This window comes from Ursus arctos, unplaced genomic scaffold (genome assembly GCF_023065955.2).
Source record: "Ursus arctos isolate Adak ecotype North America unplaced genomic scaffold, UrsArc2.0 scaffold_26, whole genome shotgun sequence".
Classification (NCBI taxonomy): domain Eukaryota; kingdom Metazoa; phylum Chordata; class Mammalia; order Carnivora; family Ursidae; genus Ursus; species Ursus arctos.
In genome coordinates this window covers 2118374-2140314 of record NW_026622941.1, presented here as the reverse complement: position 1 = coordinate 2140314, position 21941 = coordinate 2118374, and the positions used below count along the sequence as shown (strand labels likewise).

The 21941-nt window shown below is 38.0% G+C and overlaps 1 protein-coding gene across 25 annotated transcripts in view; it reads left to right on the top strand.

Moving 5' to 3' along the window:
* Positions 1-21941, top strand: part of ADIPOR2 (adiponectin receptor 2) — an 84780-nt gene that overhangs the window by 28337 nt on the left and 34502 nt on the right. For 11 of the 25 annotated variants that reach the window (XM_057303199.1, XM_026502741.4, XM_026502742.4 and 8 more), the window contains one exon: positions 18061-18314. In XM_057303199.1, the coding sequence (XP_057159182.1) occupies positions 18144-18314 (171 nt within the window). In that variant the 5' untranslated portion in view covers positions 18061-18143. Of the gene's footprint in view, positions 1-554; positions 574-705; positions 1200-18060; positions 18315-21941 lie in introns of those variants that run through there. The other 14 variants (XM_048216836.1, XM_057303185.1, XM_057303190.1 and 11 more) reach the window with 3 other exon arrangements.

Genomic DNA, 21941 nt, shown 5'->3' with positions numbered 1-21941 from the left:
TTTTGTTCAGAAATTAATGTTTGTCATCTGAATCTTCTGTTCTTGATTACTTCAGAACTTGTATGTAATAGTTTATTGAAAGTCATGGGGCGCCTGGGTGGCACATCGGTTGGGCGTCTGCCTTCGGCTCAGGGCGTGATCCCGGCGTTATGGGATCGAGCCCCACATCAGGCTCTTCTGCTATGAGCCTGCTTCTTCCTCTCCCACTCCCCCTGCTTGTGTTCCCTCTCGCTGGCTGTCTCTATCTCTGTTGAATAAATAAATAAAATCTTTAAAAAAAAAAAAAAAGTCTTAGATATAGTTTTAATACATATTATGTAACTTTCTCTTATTATGGTATAGTTTGTGCATTTAGTGTAGTTAAATAAGATTCTTTCACAAATACTTCTTTTTATAGGCAGGGAAACAGGCTTTCCTTGAAACATCACGCTCTTGGATATAGCCCTAAGAGTCATAATTGAACTCTTGAGACCTGCAGTAACTTCTTTTTTTGCAAGTTAAATATCAATAGAATTACTGGATCAAGTTTTTTTTTTTCTTTTTTTATAGGTCATTAAATTGGATTTTTTGAAGGTACATTTCAAATATAGAAATTTAAAGTTAAGAAAGTATATTTCTGGCTAAACCATGTACCCTTATTTTTGGAACAAAAAATTTGGTCATAGTTATTGTGCATATTTTTGGCCTATTTTCATTTCTACTTAGGGCATCATGGCTGAGTGGAGAAAGTGTAAAGGACCTGAGTTTGAATTCTGTTCTTCCACTTGCCGGCTGCGAGACTTTGAGTTACCTGCTCAGCCTCAGGTTCCTCAGCTATAGAAGGGAAGTATTGAATCCTTAGTTATTGTGAAGAATAAATGAGATAATGGGTACTTGACAGCATGTGTTTATATTAAATAACATGTATTTATTTCTGTTTGAAATTGTAGTCTCCTTTTGTTAGGTATTCAGTGTCTGAATATTTGCTCTTTAGACAAATTGTTTAGGTATATTTCAGTGTACTTTTTTTTTTTTTTAAGATTTTATTTACTTATTTGACAGAGAGAGAGAGACAGCCAGCGAGAGAGGGAACACAAGCAGGGAGAGTGGGAGAGAAAGAAGCAGCCTCCCAGCAGAGGAGCCTGATGTGGGACTCGATCCCAGAACGCCGGGATCACGCCCTGAGCCGAAGGCAGACGCTTAATGACTGAGCCACCCAGGTGCCCCCTCAGTATACTTTTCATAGTTGAAGGTTTTTTCCCCCCCCAAAAGAGTGTTATTAATCCGTCCTGTAGAAAATACATGTTTGCTACCAGGCTTTAGGTTTTCTGCTGAATTGTGTTTCAAAACCAGTCAGTTCCTTCTAGAGTTGGTATCTAGTTGTCTTCATGGTGTTATTTATAATTTCCAAGTTTACCAAATAGAAAGATGGGTTCTTAAAGTTGGAAAGGAGTGCACCAGTGAGTTATTAGTCTTCCAGTAATGCAAGTTTGTTATACAAACTGACTTCCCTTCCCTTCCCCCCTTCCTTTCTTCCTTCCTTCCCCTTCCTCCCTCCCTTCCTTCCTTCCATTCCTTTTTATTATTTATTTATTTGCCAGAGAGAGAGACAGAGAGAGAGAGAGCGCGTGCGCACAAGCAGGGAGAGAGGCAGGCAGAGTGAGAAGCAGGCTCCCTGCTGAGCAAGGAGCCTGATGCAGAACTTGATCCCAGAACCCTGGGATCATGACCTGAGCTAAAGGCAGATGCTTAAAGACTGAGCCACCCAGGAGTCCCAGACTTTTATTTGTTTCATTTTATTTTATTTTTTTTTAGAGAGAAAGAGGGAGCGCCCGGGGGGGAGGGAGGGGTAGAGGGGAGAGGGAGAGAGAATCTTAAGTAGACCCCAGGAGATCATGACCTGAGCCAAAATCAAGAGTCAAGATGCTTTAATTGACTGACATAGGTGCCCCTGCAGACTGACTTTTAAAGACAGCTTACCCCCACCCTTTCCATATTCTTACATGGAATTTAGGATTTGGTCAGTGTCTTCTTAGATTTACCATATGTCAGATTCACTTTTTTAGATAATTTATTTTTTCTATTCAGGGGTAGAAGTAAATGTTAGAATATTATCAATACTTGATTTTAATGTGTTATTCCCTTATGGTCACACCTTAATAAGTTTTATTATTTTCTTTATAAATTGAATTTAATTTTTCATGTTGAGCCAAAAAAAGCTCTTAATTCTGTCATTTCTTGTTTTAGAGGAAACCAAAACAATTCCTCCTTTTTCCCTCACCAGGGAGTTCGTATTTTTGTTCCCTCTTTTTTCTTTAAAGAGTGTCTGGGAGAATTCCAGAGCCAAAGGGAATAAAATATTGAATAAGTAATTAAGTGAATTCTCCAGCCTGCAGAAATCATCTTATCTCAAAATGGTAGTTATGCTGGTCTCTCCTTTCTCCCCAGGTGATGACCTTTTAAAGGGGGTGAATGAACTCTGCTACTCAAAACTATCTGGCAGCTTCATAAGCATGTTTATTAATGAAGTGGTACAGTTAAGAAAGAGATTCTCTTCTGTGTTGAATGATGAAGCCATTTTCATGGGTATTTTTCTCTAGTTTGATCTGGGACTAAATTTTTATATTCATATTCTTTTGAAGAGCAATGGAATACTTTTCTTAAAAATGGAAATTAATAGTTGTATTAATAACAAAAAGTCCTTTGTTAAGTATATTTGGGGACAGGTCACTTTTAAAAAAAGAATAACAGTTTTGAGTGAGGTAATTCTTTTCAACGCAAGATTTTTTAATTCTGTACTGCCATAAAATTTCTTTTTTTTTTTTTTGGTGAGGGGAAATAACTTACATATAGGCTTTTGGGGGGGCAGTAATAGAGTTGAAAAGAAAAAAAAATTTTTTTTTTAAGATTTTATTTATTTGAGAGAGAGGCAGTACAAGTTGGGGGAGGGGCAGAGGGTGAAGCCAACTCCCCGCTGAGCAGGGAGCCCGGACATAGGGCTCCATCCCAGGAGCCTGGGATCATGACCTGAGCCAAAGGGAGACACTTAACTGACTGAGTCACCCAGGCGCCCTGGTGTTGAAAGGAAAATCTTAAGTTAGAGAACATGAATTCCTTCAGAAGACATTTGAAAATTTACTGTGTGCTGGGAAGTGTACTTGGCTGTGGATTTAAAAGATTATTGAAGTACTGCTCTCTGTTCTTATACTTTTGCTTCTACTCTAGTGGGAGCAATAGGTAAGTAAGGAAAACAGTTGGTGCAGACGAAACCATGGTAACACACAGAGGTAATTACCCTACCTTAGGATGCTTCCTGGAGGAGATGGGAATACCTGATTGGAGTTCTGAAAAAGGAGAAAGTTGGGTAAAGGAGAGTAGAGATGGTTCCAGACCGAGCGCAACATGGAGGACACCTGGAGAGAAGAGGGAGCTGAGTACATTGGGTAGTCTAGAATTTAGTGTATCTGAAGTGGCTTTCTGGTAAGGAGAAGATTGGATGCTTTCTGTGCTGCACTGAGGAGATTTTACTTTATTCTGCAAGCTGTGAACAGTCATTTAAAGATTTTAAGTTGGGGTGAGACATTACCTTGTTTTAATTTGAGCTAAATTAAATGGTTTTAAAAATTACAAATATAAAAATATAGATTTGTCTTGACGTGGTGAAAGACTAGATGAAAATTTAAAGAACCAAAATCACACTCCACTATCCCAGTTCATTTCTTGTCTGCTGTAGGCTTTTAGCTCAGGGGTTAGCAAACTTTTTTGGTCTCAGGGCTCCTTTTTGTTTTGTTTTGTTTTGTTAAAGATTTTATTTATTTATTTGACAGAGATAGACAGCCAGCGAGAGAGGGAACACAAGCAGAGGGAGTGGGAGAGGGAGAAGCAGGCTTCTAGCGGAGGAGCCTGATGTGGGACTTGATCCCATAACGCTGGGATCACGCCCTGAGCCTAAGGCAGACGCTTAATGACTGCGCCACCCAGGCGCCCCTCAGGGCTCCTTTATACTCTTAAACTTGAGGAGTTAATTCCATGTACAACCTTAATTCTCTTTTGACATGTTTCATAATATATTCACAGGTTCCAGGGATTAAGATGTAGACATCTTTGGTGGTGGAGGACATTATTCTCCTTTACTGAAATTTACTTACCTCTTTTTAAAAGAAAATCTTATTCATTCATTCATTCATTCATTCATGTATTTATAGAACGAGGCAGAGGGAGACAGAATCCCAAGCAGACTCCGCACTGAGCATGGAGTCTGATGAGGGAGGGGCTCGATCCCACACTCTGAGATCATGACCTGAGCTGAAATCAAGAGTTGGACACTTAACCGACTGAGCCACCCAGGCACCCCTGCTTACCTTATCTTTTAAAAAGGAAGGAATTTTTAGGCATAAGTTTCAGGTCTGACTTAGTTGCCAAACTTAATTCTTACCTCTAGGTTGAAAATTTTCTTTTGAGAAAATACCATTCTGTTTAACTTTTTAAAAAGAAGGCAATTTAAGCCACCCTTTTTTGATATCCCAATGGCCATTTTCTTACTGGCGAGGATTCTTCTCAGTGCCTTTTCCATTTACCTAAGTTTGAAAAGAGGCAAAAAAAAAAAATTTTTTTTTTAAAGAGTTAAAAAATAAAGGTTACTATGTTGTGGTCATTGTTTAATGCGAAGAAAGAAGGCATCTGGAAATAGTTAAAGAATTGTGACCTTGGGTGGTTTTACAAATTTTGTTATGGGTCACTTGTTCCATTTTAGAAAATCTTTATTAAACCCGAATCTAATGGTCTTATGTTTTTCTGTATCTTGTTTCTGGTGTTTACTAGCCACTGTCAGGTTAATAGTGGGACATGTCATTTGATCTGTCAATTTACATAATTTTTTCCCCCAATTCCTTCATGGTGTGAGAAGAAATGTGATTTAAGGAAGAATGATTATTTTAGGTTTAGTAAAGACAGAGTTCTTCAGGATAGAACAAACCTGAGTTGTGAGACCTTTTTCCATTATTTGCATAGTTTTGTAGACAGGTGAACATACTTGTAGTCTAGGCATTGAGATGCTATGTTAATCATTGCTCTGTAGGGAAACCTGGAGATTTCCTAATCTGTAAAACAGAGGTGATAAACTACTGTTTTAGGGTAGGGTTGGTGAAATGTAGCCTCCAGGCTTTTGCCTTTTTTGTATGGCTCATGAGCTAAGAATGATTTTTACATTTTTTTTTAAAGATTTTATTTATTTATTTGACCGAGAGAGACAGCCAGCAGGAGAGGGAGCACAAGCAGGGGGAGTGGGAGAGGAAGAAGCGGGTTCCCAGCATAGCAGGGAGCCCGATGTGGGGCTCCCTGGGATCACGTCCTGAGCCGAAGGCAGACGCTTAAGGACTGAGCCACAGTTTTGAAAGTTGTTTTGTGACACACAAATGTAAATGATATGACATGTAAATTTCAGTGTCCAAAAATAAAACTTCATTGGTATACAGCCACACCCATTCACTATATATTGTCTAAGGCCAATTTTACACTACAGTGTCAGAGTTAAGTAGCTGTACCAGATGCCTTTTATGGCCTGCAAAGTCTAAAATGTTTATTATCAGGACTTTTACAGAAAAAGTTTATTGATCCTGCCTGAGTGTTGTGAAAACTCACTAGTTATTGTATGCTCTTGAAGCTGTTTCCTCAAAATGCTTATTAAGTGGTTAAAAATTAAATGGTAAATGACTGTCTAAAGAGCCATGATGATGTCTGCTACTAGAGATAAACATTGAGATGTAATTAATTTTCATTTATTTCTGAAGAAACACGCTATTCTTGAAAAGCAGATGTATTCGTTTGCTAGGGCTTCCATAAAATACCACAGACTGGGTGGCTTAAACAACAAACTTATTTTCCCACAATTGTGGAGGCTAGAGGCTCAATATCAAGATGTTGGCAATTTTGGTTTCTCCTGAGGTCTCTCTTCTTGGCTTGCAGACAATTGCCTTCTTGCTATGTCCTCACGTGGCCTTTTTTCTATGCATGTGCATCTCTGGTGTCTTCCTCTTTTTATAAGAATACCAGTCATATTTGATAAGGGCCCTACCATTATGAATTTGATTACCTCATTAATAGCCCTATCATCAAATATAGTCACATTCTAAAGTACTTGGAGTTGGGGCTTTAATATGAATTTTGGGGGACAGAGTTGAATCCATAACACCAAGGGATTTCTTTCTTTCTTTTTTTTTTTTTTAATTTGGGGCGCCTGGGTGGCTCAGTCGTTAAGCGGCTGCCTTAGGCTTATCATGATCCCAGGGTCCTGGGATCGAGCCCCGCATCTCCCTCTGACTGCTTCTCCCGCTGCTTGTGTTCTCTCTCTCGCCTTCTCTCTCTCTGTCTAATAAATAAAATCTTTAAAAAAAAAAGTTTTTTTAAAAATTTATTTGAGAAGGTGTGTGTGCATGATTGGGGGGGTGGTGGTGGCGGGGTTGGGAGTGGAGGGAGAGGGAGAAGCAGGCTTCCCGCTGAGCAGGGAGCCCAATGCGGGGCTTGATCCCAGGACTCTGGGATCATGACCTGAGCCGAAGGCAGCCGCTTAACAACTGAGCCACCCAGGCACCCCAATACCAAGGACTTTCTAATGGAAGCTTCATTTAGTCATTAGGTAAAATTTGAGGGTATACTATATGAGAGACGCTGTTAGAGATATGTGTGGTGAATAGGACAGACAAGGTTTGCACTTTTGGAACTGATGGTTTAGTTGGGGAAGATAGATGATAAAAAAGGAAACAAGTAAAAATACGATTTCAGAGAGTGGGAAGTGCTATGAAGGAAATTAAACAGTGTAAAGTGCTATCAGTGACTGGTATGGAGGGTGGTGTAATGCTGTGTTAAGTAAGGATGGTCATGTAAGTGTTTTTGGAAAAGGTGATCTTAGGAACCAGGTCTTTTCCCAGGTCTTGATGATGATCAGGATTGGTATAGACAGGGATCAGAAGAATAACTGAACAGGTTAGGGAGCTTTATGAGTTAAATTGGAGAGGTTGACAAAGACCAAATCATGAAGCGCCTTGTGGAGATTATGGAAAGGTTTTGGTTTTCTTTTGCACAAGGAATAAAATGTACTGGAGGTATTTAGCAGGGTAATTGGTATGATTTTTCTGTTTGGAAGAGCACTTTGGCCGTTGTATAGACTGCAGGTTTGAGAATAGAGACAAGGAGACCCATTAGGGGATTATCAAAAGTATTCTTGGTCAGAGATATTGATAACCTGGTCTAAGAAGTGATAGAGAAAAGGAAAAGAAATGGAAAGAATTTGAGAGGTATTTTGGAGGTAAAATCTATAGCATTTGCTAATGGATTGGATATAGGAATTTGGGATAAGGGAGGAATATCTTTAGCAATAATGTTCTGTAATACTGTCCACTAAGGCAAGTAAAAGTATTATTAGCAAATTGATTGCTATATCAGTAAGTTGGAGAATATAACTTGGAAAGGTAAAGCCTTAAATCATCAAGTAGGAAAACATAAGGCAAATAAACAGTGGTTTGGTTTGATTCAGTGTCCAACCGACAGGCTTATAACTATTAGAAAACATGTAGGGAATTCATAGTTTGCCAGAAAGTGTGACTTTGGGACAAATAACCTGTCTGGAACTAAAAAGCCTTGGAGACTCTTATAAAATAATAAATGTCAGGTTTGATGGAATGACTGTGAATGCCATTAAGTGATTTTCTTTAGAACTAAAGCTCTTTATTCCAAGGTAAATGTTTTTAAAGTGGAGCAGCCCTTAGGTGAAAGTAGATATGATATATAACGTAATGATAGGTAAAGAAGAACTTTAATAGGTTAAGACTGTCTTTTTTGGGAATTTAAACATTCTGTACCAAGAATTTGAACTCAGTGGGGAGTCAGAGTTGTGAGATTCAGATCTGATTTTTGCTATATATTTTTGTAGTTTGATCTCCACCTCTGAGGCTCACGTCCTCTGTCCATAAGACAGGCACCTAATAGAAGAAAGCATTCAGGGATACAGTAATTCAGGGTTTTGAAAAATGGAATGTACAAAAGTAAGGCTAATATAATAGCAACCTTCTTTATTTGAAGATCACCAAATTTTGTTTTTCTTGTGAAGAGTTGGAAATTAAAGGGTCTAGTTTTACTTTCTTTGGGCGATTATAGCAATTCTAAAGGCATTTGCAAAGTACAGCTCTTTGAGAATCATTTAAAAAATTGCTTGTGGAAAGAAATTTTATTACATTTTATTTTATTTTTAGAAGATTTTATTTGAGAGAGAGATAGCGAAAGAGAGTACAAGCAAGGGGGGGGGGGGGCGACTGGGGAGAGGGAGAAGCAGGCTCCCTGCCATTCAGGGAGCCTGACACGGGACTCCATCCCAGGATGCTGGGATCATGACCCAAGCCGAAGGCAGAGGCTTTAACCAACTGAGCCACCCAGGTGTCCTGGAAAGAGATTTTATGACAGTCCAAAATTTTATCAAGTGGCATTGGCAAACAATAGCTCATATTCTATGAGACATGTAACTCCGATATCCACATACTGTTGCTTTGAGTTTCTTTGAATTGTTAAAGCTAAAAATCATTTTTGGTGATTTCTGTCTGTATAAAGGTCTGGCTTAAGAGAGCTGTATGTAATAAACAGGCTGTACTGTATACAAAAATTATATACATAAAATAATTTAACTCCTTTATTACATTAAAAATGTGACATTTTGGAGTTGTCATTTCATAATCAGTCTTTTAATTTTTTCAGGCTGTCATTGTGTATATATGAGGGATGAGACCACTACTCATGTTACTTAAATTAATGTTAGGTTATAGGACACTACATTAAAATGCAAAGAGGAATGCTTAATTTCCTGTTGTATTCCAAATTCTTGGGAAATTTTAGTTATTAATTTTTTTATTAAGATTTTATTTATTTCCCCTAGTTCTTTAAGTTGTAAAGTTAGGTTGTTGATTTGAGATCTGTCTTGCTTTTTTAATGTAAACATTTATTCCCCTCCCCTCCCCCCTTAGCACCATTTGTGTTGTCTTGTAAGTTTTACTATGTTGTCATTTTCATTCATCTGTGATTTCATCTTTGATCCATCAGTTGCTTCAGAGTATGTTGTTTAATTTGTATTAAATTGTCAATTTTCAGTTTTTTTTTAAGTTATTGATTTGTAAGTTTATTCTGTTGTGGTGAGATTTTTTTTTTTTTTAAGATTTTATTTATTTATTTGACAGAGAGAGAGATAGGCAGCGAGAGCGGGAACACAAGCAGGGGGGAGTGGGAGAGGGAGAAGCAGGCTCCCAGTGGAGGAGCCTGATGTGGGGCTCGATCCCGGGACTCCGGGATTATGCCCTGAGCCGAAGGCAGATGCTTAACGACTGAGCCACCCAGGTGCCCCATGTTGTGGTGAGATTTTTAATGTATTGAGATTTAGTTTGTGGCCTAACATATGGTCTGTCCCATATGTGCCTGAGAATATGTGTATTGTTGAGTAAAGTGGTTCTGTATATGTCTGTTAGATCTAGTTGGTTTATTGTGTTAAGTTCTCTGTTTCCTTACTTCTATCTGGTTGTTCTCTCCTTTATTTTGAGCCGGGTGTTGATGCCTTCAGCTATTATTGTAGAATTATTATTTTCCCCATTAATTCCATCAGTTTTTGCTTCATATACTTTGATGGTCTGTTATTAGGTGCCTAAATGTTTCTAATTGTTGTATCTTTTTTGAAACTTTTATTAGTATAAAAGTGTCCTTCTTTATCACTCCCCCGCCTTTTTTTTTAAAAGACTTTATTTATTCATGAGAGAGAGAGACAGAGAGAGAGAGAGGCAGAGGGAGAAACAAGCTCCCCATGGAGCGAGGAGTCCAATGTGGGACTCGATCCCAGGACCATGGGATCACGACCTGAGCCACAGGCAGACGCTCAACCGACTGAGCCACCCAGGTGCCCCATCCTTCTTTATCTCTTAAAATGTTTTTTTGATGTAAAGTCTGTTCTGTCTAATACCAGTACAGCCATTTCTGCACTCTTTTGGTTACTATTTGAATAGAATATCTTTTCCCATCCTTTCACTTTCAACCTGTTTGTGCTATTTTCTGTATGCCCAATAGCTTTTTCCCTCCCTGCATTCCTGTTTGTGGTTGTTAATTAACAACAAAAAAAATGCAGTGCTTTGGAGTACGTTGTTTAAATTCCTTAATGTCCTTTTTTGTATATTCTATAGCTGTTGTGTGTGTGTGTGTGTGTGTGTATGTGTGTATGTATGTGTGTGGTTTTCATGGGGTTGGTTGCCTTTAACATTTTAAAGTTATAGTACTGTAATTTGAATTTATAGCAGGTAAACTTCAAGAATGTGCAAAATCTGCTCTTTTACAGCTCTGTTCCCACTTATTTTTATTGTCACAAAATTACATCTTTATATGTTGTTTGCCCTCAAACATAAAGTAATAATTCTTTTAAATGCATCAGTCTCATACATTGTGTAGAAAACACGAGTGGAGTTACAAAGTTACAGTAGTACTAGCTGATACACTAATAATTGTTTTTTCCTTTAAATGTATTAGTTTCTTGGGGCGCCTCGGTAGCTTTCGGTTGGGCATCTGGCTCTTGATTTTTGGCTCAGGTCATAATCCTTGGGGTCCTGGGATTGAGCCCCACATTAGGCTCCATGCTCAGTGGGAGTCTGCTTAGGGATTCTCTCCCTCTCCCTTTGTCCCTCCTCCTGCTTGCAAGTGCAGTGTCTCTCTAAAATAATCTTAAAAAAAAATAAATGTATTAGTCTCTTAAATCACTTAGAAAATGAATACAGTTATAAACCATTGTTACAGTAATACTAGCTTTTATAATTATTTATAATACTTTATTTCTGTGTTGGTTTCAGGGTATTGTCTAGTTCCTTTTCATTTCACCTTGTAGAATTCCCTTCAGCATTTCTTGCAGGGCAAGTCTAGTGGTCACAAACCACTTCAGCTTTTATCTGTAAATGTCTTGATTTCTCCCTCACTTTTGAAGGGTGGTTTCACTGGATGTAGGATTCTTGGTTGACAGTTTTTAGGAGGTAATTAAGAGGACATGACCAGTGGTTGACCTGTAAGCCGAACCCGGACATTTGGAGATTTCTCACCCCCTCTCCTGTCCTTACACTCTTCATGGTTTTTTGGAATACATCTGAGGGTCTCTTCATTTTACTACTCTTTTTTCTTTCTTTTGGTTTGCATAAGATCTTATCTATGTCTAAGTTTGTTTGTTTTTTCTTCTTCAGTTCTGTTGAGCCCATCTGATGACTTTTAAGTTTGTTATTGTACTTTTTAATGCCATAATTTCTGTTGAGTTCTTTTTTGTAATTTGTCTCTTGATATTTTCTATCTGATGTGACATTGTTGTTGTTTTTATTTACTTGTTTAAGTAATCTGTATACCCGGTGTCAGGCTCAGACTCCTGGCCCCTGAGATCAAGAGTCACATGCTCCTCCAACTGAGCTCTCTGATATGATATTGTTATTGTGCCTTCCTTCACTTCTTTAGCCATAGTTTCCTTTAGTTGTGTGAACATATTTATAATGGCTACACATTAGTCTTTATTTGATAAATCTGATATTTGGTCTCTTTCACAGGCTTTTTTTTTTTTTTAAGATTTTATTTATTTGACAGAGAGACAGTGAGAGAGGGAACTTCCCCAAGCATGGGGGAGTGAGAGAGGGAGAAGCAGGCTTCCCGCTGAGCAGGGAGCCTGATGCAGGCTCCATCCCAGGACTCTGGGATGGCGACCTGAGCCAAAGGCAGACACTTAATGATTGAGCCACCCAGCTGCCCCTCACAGGTATTTTCTGTTGCCTGTTCCCCCCCACCCCCCACATAGTGGTGATGAGAACTTTTTCCTTGCGGTGAGAACTTTGAAGATTTATTCTTTTACCTTTTCCTTGTGTTGAGAACTTTGAAGATTTACCCTTTAGCAACATTTAAATATATAATACAGTATTAACTATAGTCACCATCTGTACATTACATCCCCAGGACTCACTTTGTAAGTGGAAGTCTGTACATTTTGACCCTCTTTATACTTTCTTTTTTCTTTTTTCTTTCTTCCCAGTGTATGGATATACTTTGCTGTTTCTTTGCATGCCTCCTAACTTTTTATTGGATACTGGACCTTTTAGATAATGTAGCAACGCTAGGTCCTGGGCCCCCTCTTCCAGTGTTTGTTATTTGCTTGTTAGCTTGCATAGTGACTGACTGGATTGTTTTAGTTGAGTCTTTTTCCCCATTAGTGTTCAGCTTCTGATACTGTTTTCAGGGAGGTGTTAATTTTGGATATGCTCAGTTACCCAGGATGATAATAGTTTGGGTTCAGCTCTCTTTTTTTCTGTTTCACTGACCACACTCAACTTTTAAAAACTTCGTTAATTGCCAGCTGATTGCCCTAATGATTTTAAGAATGCCCTGGACTATAATTTTTCTGCAGACTAATCCCATCAAATTCTAGCTCCTTTGAAGGAATGGTTTCTGAGTTTAGTGTTTAATTTTTGTTGGGCACTAGGACATCTCCTACCAATTTACCTTATTCCCTGGTACTCTTCTGCAAATTAACCTGCCTAGAGTTTAGCCTGTGTCTTTTTAACTTTTTTTATTTTTGGAGGGGGGGGAGGGGCAAAGGGAGAGGAGAGAGAGAATCTTAAGCAGGCTCCATACCCAGTGTGGAGTCTGAGATGGGGCTCAGTCTCACAACCCTGAGATCATTACCTGAGCTGAAACCAAGAATCTGATGCTTAGGGATGCATGGGTGGCTCAGTCAGTTAAGCATCTGCCTTCAGCTCAGGTCATGATTCCAGGGTCCTGAGATCGTGTCCCACATTGGGCTCCTTGCTCAGCAGGGATCCTGCTTCTCCCACTGCCTGCCATTCCCCCTGCTTGTGCGCCCCCCCCCCCACAAATAAATAAATAAAATCTTAAAAAAGTCAATACTTAACTGACTGAGCCACCCAGATACCCCTAGTTTAGTCTGCATCTTGATTCTGCTCCTAGTACTTCCACTGTTCTTTAGAATGCCTTTAGACTTCTTCACCCTGTGTTGCAAATAAAGTTAAGCCTTTGGGAAGAGATTAGGCCTCCTTGCCCACCCCCTACCTGCTTCTTGCCCCCAGGCAAAATCTCTGAACTGGGGCTCTAGAGATACAGGGATGGGGACAATGACAAGTTTCTCTTTGAGTAATAGCCACACTCTAAGAGATGAGTACTTGGTGGGCATTGGTCTTGGGTCCTCTCAGCTTGCTTCTCCTGCTGTAGAACCTCCACCTCATGAGCTGGGTCAAGAGTGATCAGTGCCCTGGTATTCTCAGCATACCATGGTCAAGTAGCGGTTGCCTTAATTCCACAAGTAGGGCTGGTAGGAGGAAGAGAGCCCCTACTTGTAAACTGTTTATCTGGGATTAGCCTTGGCAATAGTACCTGAGGCAGAATGAGAAATACTGATGTCCTCCTGTTCCTCCCGACTCCATCTAGGTCCTGGAGGCCGAGGGACCCTGGGTTTTTGACTGTAAGAGTCTGGAGTAGATTCTCTGCCCCTCTGAGTTGGGAGGGGAAGGAAGAGAGACATCATAGTTCAGATATCATAGACTTTTTGCTTTTCTTACTGATTTTTCATAGGTAATCTCGAATGTTTCTTTATTTGCTGTTTACCTTTAAGACTGTTTCCAGAGGCTTTTAATATTTCTAGTTTTTGTCATTTCATTGGGGAGCAGGTCAGAGCTCCTCGCACTGTCATGCCAGAAGTCATTCTCCTGTTCTTACTGTTTTTTATTTTAACCATCTGATTAGGTTCATGGTGATAGCTCATTTTGGTTTTAATTTGCATTTCCCTGATGGCTAATGACATTGAACATCTTTTCTGTGGTTATTTGCCTTTTGTATGTCCTCTTTGGTGAAACGCCTGTTCCTGTCATTTGTCCATTTTCTAGTTGGAGAGTTTTTTTGTACTGTTGAATTTTTGAGTTCTTTATATAGTTTAGATAATAGTTGTTGGATATGGGATTTACAAATATTTTCTCTCAGTCTACAACTTTTCTTTTCAACTTCTTAGTAGAGTGCTTCACAGAAAAGTTAATTTTGATGAAGTCCAGTGTATTGTTTTTTCCCCCTACTATGGATCTTTTGGTGTCAGGTCTCAATACTCTGTGCATAGCTCTAGATTATGAAGCTTTCTCCTGTATTTTTTATAAAAGTTTTATATTTCTGCATTTTACCTTTAAGTCCATGATCCATTTTGCGTTAACTTTGTATAACATGTGAGGTTTAGGTTGAAGTTCTCTCTCTTTTTTTTCTTTTTTGGTTATCGCCATTTGTTGAAAAGCCTATTCCTCCATTAAATTGCTTTTGAGGGATACCTGGGTGGCTTAGTTGATTAAGCATCTGCCTTCAGCTCAGGTCATGATCTCAGGGTCCTGGGATCGAGTCCCACATCGGGCTCCCTGCTCAGTGGGGAGCCTGCTTCTCCCTTTGCCTGCTGCTCCCCCTGCTTGTGTGTGCTCATGCTCTCTCTCTGACAAATAAATAAGTAAAAACAATTATAAAAAAATAAATTGCTTTTGCATATCTTTAAAATAAGTTGGGCATATTTGTGTGTCTACATTTTGGATCTCTGTTTTGTTCCATCAGTTTGTGTGTCTTTTCTTCTGCAGTTATCACACTCTTAACAGCTGTAGCTGTATAATGGGGCTTCATATTAGATAGAGGCCTTTTTCCCATTTATTATTTTTCAAGATTGTTTTTGGTAGGCCCTGTGCCTTCCATATAAGTTTTAGAGTAAGCTTGCCATTATCTTGTTTTTATGCTAAGATCTTGATAGGAGTTGCATTTAAACCTGTAGAAAATTTGGGGAAAATTGACGTTTTTACTTTATTGAGTCTTCCAATCCATGAATATGGTAGGTTGCTATTTTTGTTCATCAGCATTTTATAATTTTTGGCAAACAGATCCTGTACATACTTTATTAAGTGTGTACTTAAGTATTTAATTTTCTTGGGAGTAATTTTAAATGGTATTTTTCTCAGTTTACAGTTTCCACATGTCTGTTTTTAGTATATAAAAAAGTGATTGATATTTGAGTGTTGATATTCTGTCAGCGTTGCTGAACTCATTTATTAGTCCCGGTTTTTGTAGATCTTCATTAGCATTTTAAGGTTTGCTTTGAAGCATTTTATCCATTTTTTCCTATTGTGATGTTTTAGTTTCTTTCATAGTAACCAATATTATGGGCTTTTAGGATGCAGACTGTTGATATCCATATGTTAATTTTACATCCAGTCTTTTGATACAATTTTTTATTATGATTTTTTTCCAGTTGATTCTGTTGGGTTTTTAGCTAAGGCATCTTATAATCTGTAAATAGTTATAGTTTTTTAACCTTCCTTTTCACCTCTTATTTAATTGTCTAAAACCTCCAGGACAGAGTTAAATAATAGTGGTGATAAAGGACACCTTTACCTTAACTATAATTTTACCTTAGACTCTTAGTGCTTTTGATTTCAAAGCATTGCATCCAGGAGCAATTCATTTTATCATTAGGTAGAATGCAAATAAACTGAAATGTATAGTACATTACAGTTGTTAAGTGTTTTAGGATTGGGATGTTTTGTTAAATCTTTAGGAACCTGAGGGGTAACATAAATGCTTTTTCCTTCAATAATTTTATTGTTGAAACTAAAATATTGTGGTAGGCCTTCTTGCTTTGTATATATAAAGTAGTGAATAGAATTAAAAATTTTTGATTGAAGTTTTTACAGTGCCTTATTTTCCTCATTCTTTTATTTTTACTTGTAAATTTAGAAAACCTGTTGATAGGAAGATATATTTTCTTCTTTTTATTTTAGATGAATCCTTTACAAATTCTTTGGGAAAACTTATTGTTATTTGCTTTCTTTTTCTGAGTTGTGGATTACAAAACAATTCTAACTAATAGAATATTCCATTAATATTCTCATAAATGAGCAGCACTCCTCCATATATATAGCTCCTACTTATGAGAAGTTTGTGGTGGTCATATTTCAAGACTGCTTTGCAGAAAGCTTTATTTTACTTGCTATAACTTGAGAATAAGGATTCTGATTCTATAGATTATTTGCCACGTAAGCCAAATGACTTTAGGGTTCAAATTTTTGTCTTTTTTTTTTCCACTCTTAATCTTTTGGGTAGTAGAAGGAACATGAACATCATGAGGGCCGGAAAGACCTGAGTGTAAATCCCAGCTGCTCCTCTTTATTTTTATTGAGTAATGGCCTTGAATAAATTAATCTCCCAAGTTTCAGTTTCCACATCTATAAAATGGGGGATAAACTACCTCAGGAGGGTGGCTATATTAGGATTATGTGAGATACCACATGTAAATTCTCTGGTACAGAATTTAACTTTGTGGAGTTGTTGATCCACAATAAATGTTAGCTTCCTTTTCTCTGAAACAAAATTAAATAGTGGGTGTGAAATAGTTTTGTGAGCTGTACATAAATAAGTGTAAGTCATTAGCACTGCTTTCTCTTTTAGAATTGGGCATTAATAGCATAGTTTATGATCTCAGTATTATTAATTTGCTTGTTGAGGCCCTTATGTGACAGGCACATGCTAAGGTTTGGTGATCCTTAGATATTGGTGTTTGTTCTTGGTCCAGAAACTTTGAAAGCCCTTAGAGAAATCCTGTAGCAAACTCACATGATTGTATGAAACAAACAGTTGGCTAATTTTTAGTCTAATTAGAATTCTAGGGCTGATTCTTAGTCCTAGTACCCAAATGTATATGAAAACCAAATACCCATTTTACCTTCTTTTATGCTATCCAGGCCCTCCCACTTTGCCCTAGTCCTCCTTTCCCCCAGGAAGAACTTAGAATCTCATGGGATTTTATGAGCATGACACATACCCTGGCTTCTTCTGTTCTGATGTTTCTAGTTGGATTGGCTGTGATAATGACCTTATTAGTATATGTAACCACATGTCTAAATTAAGCTTTTGTACTGAGTTTAAGAGGTAGAGGGCCAAGGACATGAAATAATTGAACTCCAAGGACTTACTATAGTCTGATTTAGAGAGATAGTGATGATTTCTGAAAGATTTTACCACTCAAGAACATTTAAATGTTATCTGTCAAATATTCATTAAACGTTTATGTGCGTAGCACTTCCTGGGAACTCAAGGGATGTAAACGAAGTATGTTCCAGTCCTGAGTTTCTTGCCTTCCAGTCTAGTTAGAATTCAGAACAACTCAAATATTGAAATGTCAGACATTTAAGGAACTTAAATGCAAAACATTACCAATAAAATGTGCTATGAAAGTCAGAGACTTTGTCCTATTTATTTTATGCAAAGTATAGTGAATTTTGGTTTCCTCACCTGAAAAGTAGATACACAAATATACCCTATGAGGTCATTGTGATGTTTAAATGAGACTGGATAAAATCCACATATTCTTTCTGCAGTTTGGTCTGGTTTTAATTGAAAAAGTGATACATTATAAAATGGTATATTTGAAATAGTAATGGCATATTGTAAAATGATATATTGTAAAAAATTGCAGGCAGAACAAAATGAAAAGACCTTAGATTCTTCCCTGTGTACTTCAGTACCAAGAGCACAGTTTTGAATATTTTCTAGTAATCATTATGTGTATGTATACAATTATACTTTTATAACTTCTGGGAACATTATACATGTTTTCTTGTATCCTGATTTTTTAAAAAATTGATTTTGATGATCTTTCCTGTTAGCAAATATAGATATTTTATACATTGTTTTATTGTTTTTTTTCTTTTAAGAATTTTATTTATTTATTTGAGAGAGAGAGAGCCTGTGCACGCACATGAGCTAGGGGAAGGACATTATGAGAGGGAGAAGCAGGCTCCCCTGCTGAGCAGGGAGTCCCAGGACTCTGGGATCCTGTCTTGAGCTGAAGGCAGACGCTTAACCGACTGAGCCACCCAGACTCCCTGTTTTATTATTTTTAATGATTGCTGGGTATTCTGTTGTTTGAGTGTATAACAACATAGCCTATGTCTCCCCCCAGCACTCATTTAATGTGGTTATTTAAAATATGTTAATTCACAACTTTCCTCTCCTTAGGGTCAACTCACTATCCAGAAAGTCCATCCTCCCCAGAAGGGACAGAAAGAAAGACCTCTTTGTAAGAAAGGCTTGGGTATCCCATGAACCAGACAGCAGAAAACCGATTGGGGTGCAGCAGGACTCCAGAGCCAGATATAAGGCTCAGAAAAGGGCACCAACTGGATGGTACAAGGAGAGGTGATAATGACAGCCACCAAGGAAATTTGGAACCTGTTTTAGAGGCATCTGTTCTTTCTTCCCATCATAAAAAAGTAAGTTAAAGGGAAAGGATGGTAAGTAAAACAATGTTTATGGGAATGTGGTTGGAGGGAAGATATTTAGGGAAAAAAAAATTATGGGGACATTGCTGAAGAGGATGGGGTTTTGAGAAGGAATATTGAGCACATTTGTAAGCTTTTGTTCAGGATAAACTAAAATCTCATTTTTAAATTAGCTAGGTAGGTATTATTTGATTTTATAGTTAATCCTTTTCTGCTACCCCTAAGATCATACTTAATCTGCTTTATCTTGTTTGAGAAAGGAAATGGGTTTTTGTAGTTACTATTTAATCTTTATAATTCGGTCATGTTTTAGTTTTGATGTTATCATTGATATTTTTGGAGAAATTCTAACTCTGTGCTGGAACTACTTCTCCAAATATGGTTTATCTCCAGTGTATACCTTGGGAGTCATTAGAATTCTGGGAACAGAAGGCAGATTTTAATCTTTCCACAGTAGAATTAAAAAAGCACCTATTTGCCTACAGTAAGTATAATATCATTTGGTCTTTAAGCCAGCATTATTACTGTTTAAAAAGAAGTTTAACAGATATCTGGGACAACAACTTCCATCCACACTTAAGATCTTGCTTTCTTGCTGCCATTTTGCAGTAACGTGTACTAGTAGCTAAGACTTCCCCATATAAGCTGAGCAAGCTGTTTCCCTCATTTGCTACTAAGGCCTAAACAGTTGTTATTTGACTAATGAGAACTATCACTAAGCTTGGGTGAGTGACTGGAGGTGGTTTTTTTTTTTTCCTTTTTATTACCATAAGCACAACATGCATTATTGCTAACTATATGCCCATTAGATCTCTAGAACTTTTACAGCTTACATGACTGAAAATTCTGTAGCCGTTGAGTAGCACCTCCCGTTTTCTCTGCTCCTGCTAGCCCTTGGCAGCTACCATTGTGCTTTCTGCTTTTGTGAGTCTGACTGCTTTAGATGTCTCATGTAAGTGGAATCATGCAGTATCTCTCCTTCTATTACTGGCTTATTTCACTTAGCATAATATTCTCAAGGTTTGTATGTGTTGTGGCATATGATAAGACTTCTTTTTTAAGGCTTAGTACTATTCCATTGTGGGTATATACTGCATTGTCTTTATCCATTCATCCACTGATGGACATTTAGGTTGTTTGTACCTCTTGGCCATTGTGAATAATTCTACCAATACTGTTTTCAGTTCTTTTTTGTATATAGCCAGACATAGGATTACTGGATCATATGACAGTTCTATTTTTAGTTTCTTTTGAGGAACCTCCATACTGTTTTCCGTAGGAGCTGCATCATTTTACATTCCCATCAGTAGTGCACAACGGTTCTCATTTCTCCACATTCTCGCCAACACTTACTATTTTCTTTTTTGATAATGGCTATCCTAGTAAATATGATGTGCTACCTCATTGTAGTTTTGCTTTGCATTTCTTTGATGATTAGTGATGTTGAGCATCCTTTTCACATACTTGTATACTTGGAGAAATGTCTGTTCACATCTCTTGCCCATTTTTTAATCCATTTATAAACCAATAGAGTTTTTTTTTTCTGTTGAGTTTTAGGAGTTCCTTATATATTTTGGATATTAACTCCTTATCAGATATATAGTTTGCAAATATTTTCTCCTGTTCCATAGGTTACCTTTTCATTCTGTTGATTGTTTTCATTGCTGTGCAGGAGCTTTTTAGGTGACATAGTCCCACTTGTCTAATTTTGCTTTTATGGTTTGTGCTTTTGGTGTCATATCCAAGACATCATTGCCAAAACCAATGTTATAAAACTTAACTTTTCCTCTGTATTTTCTTCTAGGAGAGTTATAGTTTCAGGTTTTACATTTAGGTTTTTTTGAGTTAAGTCATTTTGAGTTGATTTTTGTGTAAGGGTCCAGTTTTACCCTTCTGCATGTGGGTATCCAGTTTTCTAGTACTGTTTATTGAAGAGACTCTTGTCTCTTTCCCATTATATAGTCTTGCTGTTCTTGCCGAAGATCATTTGACTATGTATGCGAGTTTATTTCTGGGCTCTTGATTCTGTTCCATTGGTCTATATGTCTTTTGCCAGTACCGTACTATTTTGATTACTGTACTTTTGTAACACGTTTTGAAGGAAGTGGGATATTTCCAGCTTTGTTCTTTCTCCAGACGATTTCGACTAGGGGTGCCTGGGTGACTCACTCGGTTAAATGTCTACCTTCATCTACCCTGCTTAGGTCATGATCTCAGGGTCCTGGGATCGAGCTTCATGTCGGGCTCCCTACTCAGTGGGGAGTCTGCTTCTCCCTCTCTCTCTGCCCTTCCCACCCCCCCCCACTTGTGCTCTCTCTCAAATAAATAAATAAATCTTAAAAAAAATACTATTTTGACTATTCGAGGCCCTTTGTCATTCTGTATGAATTTAGGGATTTTTTTTTTTTTCCTAATGATTTTAAAGAAAATGGAGATGTAGTAAACAGAATTGGAAGAGGGTTGACCAAGTTATCGAACAACAGGATCAGGAGACCTATCATCTACCTTTGTAAAATAGAAAAAGTTACTTAATTATCCTTGATTTATATTTGTCATAGATGATATCTGTGTTCCTTTCCAGTTATAATAGGATTCTACTTTTTTTTTTTTTAAAGATTTTATTTATTTGACAGAAAGAGACACAGTGAGAGAGGGAACACAAGCAGGGAGAGTGGGAGAGGGAGAAGCAGGCCTCCCGCTGAGCAGGGAGTCTGACGCAGGGCTCAATCCCAGCACCCTGGGATCATGACCCGAGCCAAAGGCAGATGCCTAATGACTGAGCCACCAGGCACCCCTCAACATTTTTTTAAAAGACTTTTTTTTTTATTTGAGAGAGAGAGCACAAGTCGGGGGTGGGAGTGCAGAGGGAGAAGGAGAAGCAGACTCTCCACTGAGCAGAGAGCCCAATGCAGGGCTCAATCCCAGGAGCCTGAGATCACGACCTGAGCCTAAGGCAGATGCTTAACTGACTGAGCAACCCAGGCACCCCAGGATTCTACATTTTTATCAATTTTTTGATACTAAGATATGTTCTCAAGGGTTTCCAGAATGTACACATTGAACTACTTTTTTTTTTTTTTTAAAGATTTTGTTTTTAATCTCTACACCCAGTGTGGGGCTCGAACTCACAACCCCAAGATCAAGAGTTGCATGCTCTATGGACTGAGCCAGCCAGGTGCCTCACATTGAACTATTTTGAAATATACCAGTATCCAGTTTAAAGAACTGATCATGATTATTAGTACCTCTGGCAGTTTCTAGAAGTGATTGTGTAACTGAATGCTTAGTAAAGACTGATGGAGAGTGGGGGAAGAGGAAAAGAGAAGTGTGTGCAGGGCATTTCAGTTAATAGTAGTGCATGCAAGGTCCTGAGTCTGAAAAGAACTTGGCATATTTAAGAAGCGTGGTCAGTAGATAGGGGAAGATAGTAAGAAATGAGGAAAAAAAATTTAGGTAAGGACCTTTGTAGACCATGATATGGAAAAAATATATTGGAGGTTATTAGAAAGTTTTAAGCAAGGGAGTGGCAAGATTTTATTTACATTCTAGAAAGATCACTTTGGGCTCTTACGTGAAGACAGCAGGTTTTGGGGGCTGTTGGTCGGGAGGAAAACTTGG